Genomic DNA, 6,529 nt, shown 5'->3' on the forward strand with positions numbered 1-6,529 from the left:
ATGTAATAATATTTTTACTCGGGTGTAACGAGTGCAGTACCTATGTTGGTGTTGTTGTTCTTTGAAACAATGGTATCGACCGTATTTGTGACAATGTTATTGGTATGGAATAATCGTAAAGAAATTAGCTATACAGAATGAGAAATTGAAAAAAACTTTAAATTTGTCAGGATTTGAACCCACGTCCTTACGCCTGCAAATTTTGGACTTATCTACTGCACCACAGTTTAATGCAGGGAGAAATGGGCAAACACTTGGCTGAATATTTAACGAGTTCCTTTTTGTGTATTCAAATAATTTTGGAAGAATAGAATAGATAAGAGTGTATCAATAAATCTTGAGATGCGCTTTAGAATTGCTTTTCTTGGAGAGAATGCACTTTTTAAGATTTCTCGCACTTTGTCCTATCACTTTTTTTGGACTTTGGACCTTTTGTTCGTTTTTATTTTTGAAGCACTGATAATTATTTTTGTTTGCACTTACCGACTCCTTAGAATTTTAATAACTTTAATAGAGTTGCGGTGAGTGGTATTTAATATTACCTCGTCTTTTCCTTTATACTTGCTGCTGTTTTCCTAAAAACGGCCTCGAAGGATCATGAATAAAGTTGATGTCTTGCTGGTAGATTTTAGCTGGATGTGAAGAAGCGAACCAAAGAAATATCCACCAGGAACATCAAAGAGTAGTGGACTGTATATTTTATAGCTTATTCCTCATAGCCAATGAGGAATAATGCGCGGAGAAATGAGAGATGAAAATAAACACAGGAATTAGTATTTTCATAAAACGTTATAAAACGTAATTCAGTTTATTATTTGTATAAATGTTGGAGACGAGAAAGATATTTACCAGTTGGTGTGCGTTTGAGAAGTGATTTATTAAAAAGAGAATGAGCACTGCTCAAGCATCGATATCAACATACTTTCGTTCAAGAGAACAATTGATTTGGACGAAAGTAACCAGAAACGAGAGTAATGACAACTTAAAACTAAAGGCATATTTACATCAGCAAGTTCAGAAAGTAATGAAAGATGCAAATAATATATTTAAATTTACAATAGTTTATATTAAACTAAAAGCATTTTAAAGTTGTTTAAACGTAGTTTAAACAACCCACAAAATGTAAATGGGGATTATTTAAAGTCGAATTGTTTCAAACACGTCTTGTTGATGTGTAAAACTACAGTGTTTTATTCTTCCATATTACATTGCTCACAAATTACATGGAGTTTTAAGCATATACTCCAGTATCCAAAGGTTGGACTTCACGATTCACAACCTCACCATTTGCCATGGTACAAAGGAAATTCATGCGACAACAATCCGGATAGGGTTTGTGTAAATTCAATGGATCCAAAATACGACAATCACGCATATTATAGTGGCCACAACTGAAATAAGAGGAAATTACTATAAAATTCGATATGATTCGATATTTCCATGACTTACCCTTGAACCAAAATCGAACCATCATCGTTACAGCGTAAATTTTGACATGAGTTTAACATATTATTATCGCCACGCTGCAACATAACACCATGATACATACAAACTCCAGGCATATTTAGTTCTAGCAAGAGAAGAGAGAGAGAAAAAGTAATTATATAGTAAAAAGGGAAACTTTTGAAAGGAGAAAATTAAACTCTTTATGAAGCCAATGGAACATTAATCTTAAAAGGTTTATGGACCAATCAGTTTCGTTTTCGAAAGAAAGATACCCGTCTCAAGCTCTGTTTTCTTTCGGGCAAAAATTTCATTGCCTGACTGTCGGGATAAGGCATGCCAAAAAAGAGGATTTGCAAACTAATAGGTCTGTTCGATAACCCAAAAGTTTGTACAAAATTTTACAAAATGCGGTTCGATAACAAACTTTTTCAATGAAAGAGAAATGAGAAGTAGTTGCAAGTACTTGCAAGAACTTGCAAATACATTTTACTTGCGAAGAACAGGCCTAATGTTAGGTTTACATTTACGAAATCCACTCGATTTCAACTGTCAATTCCATTGCTTAAACGTCAAATGAAATCCAATATATTTCGGATAAATTTTCATTTGACGTGTACGCAAAGGAATTGACAGTTGAAATGGTGTGAATTTCGTAAATATAAACCAAGCGTAGTACCACGTTTATATTGTAGTATTTTGCAGGATTAACGTACTTAATGAGGGTTAATTTGACATATACGCAAAGGAGTTGACATTTGAAACCTAGTGGATTTTTTAAATCCAGTTATATTTAAACGTACTATAATACTTCTTGACAAATGATCACATGAAGAAAGACCACGACGGCTAGGCCGTGTGCCGTCTATGCAGCCGACTTGGGAATTTAATACCCCGGTTACACTTAACCGGATTAACCCAGTGCGTTTGGGTTTCAAATGTTATAGTACAGTTACACTAGAGTTTTTTGCCGGGTTAATCCACTTCGAGAGGATTTATTTGACGTTTGCGCTATGGAATTGACATTTTAATTCCAAACCCACTGACTTAATTCGGTTAAGTGTAACCGGGGTATCAATTCCATAGCGCAAATGTCAAAAAAATCCTCATGAAGTGGGTTAACCCGGCAAAAAACTCTAATGGAACCGTACTATTAGACTCGATTCGACTTCGTCTTCCTCTTTGTATGTTTCTTACTAAAAAATAAATCTATTTTTCATCCAACTTACTGGGTGGTATTAAAAAGCTATATCCTTGACAGGTTACTGCCATAGCAAGGATGACTGCCACAAATCCAAAGACTTTCATTATGAACAAAATTTACTTTTAAGATGATTTATTGAATTTCACAAACGAACTGAATATTTTTTGATAATTAACCAAGGTTTTTATAGCATTAAGCCATACAGGAGATTCCGCTTATATGGAAAATATCACATAGCACGATAATCATTACTTTTGTGATCTCAAACAACTGATTTCCGATTTTCGGAATTTTGAAGGTTTTAGCAACATTATCCCACAAAAATGGCTGAAATTTGGTTGCTTTAGATCTACAAAACTTGCCCACAGAAAGTTGGCAACATAGGTCCACTTTTTTATACAGCTTCCAAAGAACGGAACCTTCCGATTTTCGGTATTTTGAAGGTTTGAGCAACATTATCTTACCAAAGTGGCTGAAATTTTGAAATTTTAAGTCTTCTTGGGGGCTACAAAACTTTCACCCCGAAAATTGTCAGTATGGGCCCTCGTGTACATAAGGCCCCCATAGAACGAAACCTTCCGATTTTCGGTATTTTGAAGGTTTGAGCAACATTATCACACCAAAGTGGCTGAAATTTTGTATTTATTCTTCTTGGGGGGGCTACAAAACTTTACCCCAGAAATTTGTCAGTACAGGTCCACGTCTTGATATATACCCCATAGAACTGTACCTTCCGATTTACGGTATTTTAAAGGTTTTAGCAACATAATCATACCAAAGTGCTGAAATTTGGTATTTAGTCTTATTTTGGTGCTTCAAAACATTACCCCCGAAAATTTGTCAGTATAGGTCCATGTCTTGATACAGACCCCATAGAACGGTACCTTCCGAGTTTCGGTATTTTAAAGGTTTTAGCAACATTATCTTGCCAAAATGCCTGAAATTTTTTATTTAATCATCATTCGGGCTACAAAACTTTCACCCAGAAATTTATCTGTATAGGTCGACGTGTTAATATAGACCCTATAGAACGGTATCTTCGGATTTTCGGAATTTTTTAGTTTTAGCAACATTATCATGCCAAAGCGGCTGAAATTTGGTATTAAGTCTTATTTGGGGCTACAAGGGATTTGCCGGTACAGGTCTGTGTGTTTTTATAGCCACTACAGAAAAGTACCTCCCGATTTTTGGTATTTTGAAGGTTTTAGCAACACAATCTTACCAAAGTGGCTGAAATTTGGTATTAAGTCTTCTTTGAGGCTACAAAAATTTTAACCAAAAATTTGTCAGTATGGGTTCACATGTTGACATAGCCCCCACGGAGCGGTACCTGCCGATTTTCGGTATTTTTAGGATTTTAGCAACGTTATCTTGCCAAAGTAGTTCAAACATGATATTTAGTTTTCTTTGGGACTTCAAAACCTTCACCAAGAGGTTTGTCAGTGTAGGTTCAAGGTTGTGGCCTCATTGCTGGAACGTCAAATGAAATCCAATGGATTTCAGATGAATTTTCATTTGACGTTTACGCAAAGGAATTGACAGTTGAAATCGAGTGGATTTCGTAAATGTAAACCAAGCATAACAGTTTCAATAAAACCACTATAGTTTGACCTTCGACTTACTGTCAAAAAACGTAGAACCACTAACAGCCTGTTCATGTGGTTGCTGTTTTAACGCCTCACTCAACGGAACTATTCTTGTACTACTTTTACATTTACGAAATCCACTCGATTTCAACTGTCAATTCCATTGATCAAACGTCAAATGAAATCCAATGGATTTCGGATGAGTTCTTCCTTTGACGTACACGCAAAGGAATTAACAGTTGAAATCGAGTGGATTTCGTAAATGTAAATGTAGATTGGATTATCTTGGATTTTTTCTTTGTTTTAATTTTTTTCTTTCAATGGCCTACAGATCAGTATCAATGCATTATAAATAAAATTCCAATTATATGGATCCGTCTGTAGTCATCTTATTTTGCCTGATGCTGTTCCCTTATCTTTTGGAAATTTATTGATCATAGTATCAATGAACTTCGTTTTGTTTTCTATAAGAAATAATATTGTTGGACAGTACGATCATTATCATGAGTCATTGGAATAATAGATAGGTAATATTGTTTATATTTTTCGTTTTTATACCCTCAGCATTTATGCTAACGAGGGTATATGGGCAATATTTTTGAAAATATAACATAGTTGAAGCCAAGGCTTACCCTTTAATAACTCACAAAATGTGGTTGTATATTATACAAATTAAATGCTTTCGGATAAAATGAAATGTTTTTTAGACATGGCAAAAAATGTTGGCCTTTAAAGTTAATTTGCGTGGAAGCTGTGGCTACATTTATTTTAAATAATGGGTTGAAGCCAAGGCGTCTTTTTTTGTTTTTTTCTCGATTTGTGATTAAACCACACTTCTCACGATTTTCCTGTCAAAGTAAAAGTAGAAGCCAACTAAATAAGGATAATCTAACTATGTGTTTCTTTTCAAAATTTGATCTGCTTCTACCATTAAAAGATGCTGATATTTTGAAGCCAGATTTACAGTGCTTTTTTTTAATTTTCATTTCGCAAACAGGGGTTTCAAAAAATCATATATAGGATTGTAGAACTCGCGATTCTGAGTTATTTGATATATGTGTCGTGAATGTAGCCTACACAGCTTCACAGAAATCTGCATCCAAATACGAAAATTTTGTGCGAACATTTTTCTAGGAATAATATTTTTCGGGTCTAATTTTTACAATTGTCATTCGATTTACTCGTACTTGATTGCAAAATTTAGATTTTTACGTTGCGGATCTAATAAATCTTTGCAGCCGAAGCTACATCTTAGCGTCCAAATTATATTTCGAAAAATATATGCATAATAAAAGATATGGTCTTGCTGTACAGGAAAATCACATGCAGACAAAACGATTTTAATAATTACGCGATTTACAAATATCTTATATATGCATTATAAATTAAAACGGTTTATTTGAACTCTATTTCCGTTTAAGAAGTCTAATGATTTATCTCAGCAACCCGATAGCTTTCCTCAATGGGAAACCTTCTATGTAAATGTAGATAAAGCAAAATCCGCCAATTTTCTTGGGAATTTCAAGAAAAAATCAAGTAAAAAGTCGTTAAGTTCGGCCGGGCCGAACTTTTTATACCCTCCACCATAAAATAGTCTTAATTAAAATGGAATAATTAGGGTCCTTTTACAATTTTAGGTGGAACAACTTTTCGACAATGGTTAGACTCCTACTGCCTCCCACTATTGCTTAAATTACACTGTGAACACAAATGTTGAGACAGAGATAATTCCTTTGGAGATGAAAGCCCTTGGTGTGTGTATATTAAAAACCCCGAAGGACAGATACGCTGTGAATCGAACTTCCGCCTTATGGCGTGAGGAAATTTTTGCAAGAGACCCTGTAAGCCATCATGAATTAGCATAATATCTTTGTTTGTTGTTTTTGTAGAGCACTTAAGCAACAGTGAACAAAGATATAACGCTAATTCCTGATGGCCCACAGGGTCTCCAACAAAAATTTCATCACGCCATAACGCGGAAGTTCGACTCACGGCGGATCTGTCCTTCGGGGTTCATAATATACTCACCAAGGCCTTTCTTCCCCAAGAGGAATTTTCCGTGCCCCAGACTTTTACCTCCATTTTGTTGCACAGTGTTATCTGATCTAATCTAAAAAAATGTGTTCAGCTAGGTGAAAGTTACCACCTACGGGGCTATATCAAAGAGTCAACCTATCTTTAAATTGTTTGGCGGAAAAGTTTTATAGCTGCAGGGAATTTCAAGAGTCAAATTGAGTGTAGTTTCATCAAAACAATGTAGACCCTCAAAAATGGACCCATGTTGACGAATTTTAGT

The 6,529-nt window shown here is 34.9% G+C and overlaps 1 protein-coding gene across 1 annotated transcript; it reads right to left on the minus strand.

Moving 5' to 3' along the window:
- Positions 1-1,148: 1,148 nt before the first annotated feature.
- LOC141397236 (uncharacterized) lies at positions 1,149-2,806 on the minus strand. Its single transcript, XM_073973334.1, has 3 exons — positions 2,673-2,806; positions 1,450-1,570; positions 1,149-1,391 (listed from the first exon to the last, which is right to left on the minus strand). The coding sequence occupies exons 1-3, from the start codon at positions 2,749-2,751 to the stop codon at positions 1,232-1,234; spliced, it is 360 nt and encodes a 119-aa protein (XP_073829435.1). The 5' UTR covers positions 2,752-2,806; the 3' UTR covers positions 1,149-1,231.
- Positions 2,807-6,529: the final 3,723 nt, after the last annotated feature.

This window comes from Musca autumnalis, unplaced genomic scaffold (assembly GCF_047663935.1).
Source record: "Musca autumnalis isolate F117 unplaced genomic scaffold, ASM4766393v1 scaffold_3, whole genome shotgun sequence".
NCBI lineage: Eukaryota > Metazoa > Arthropoda > Insecta > Diptera > Muscidae > Musca > Musca autumnalis.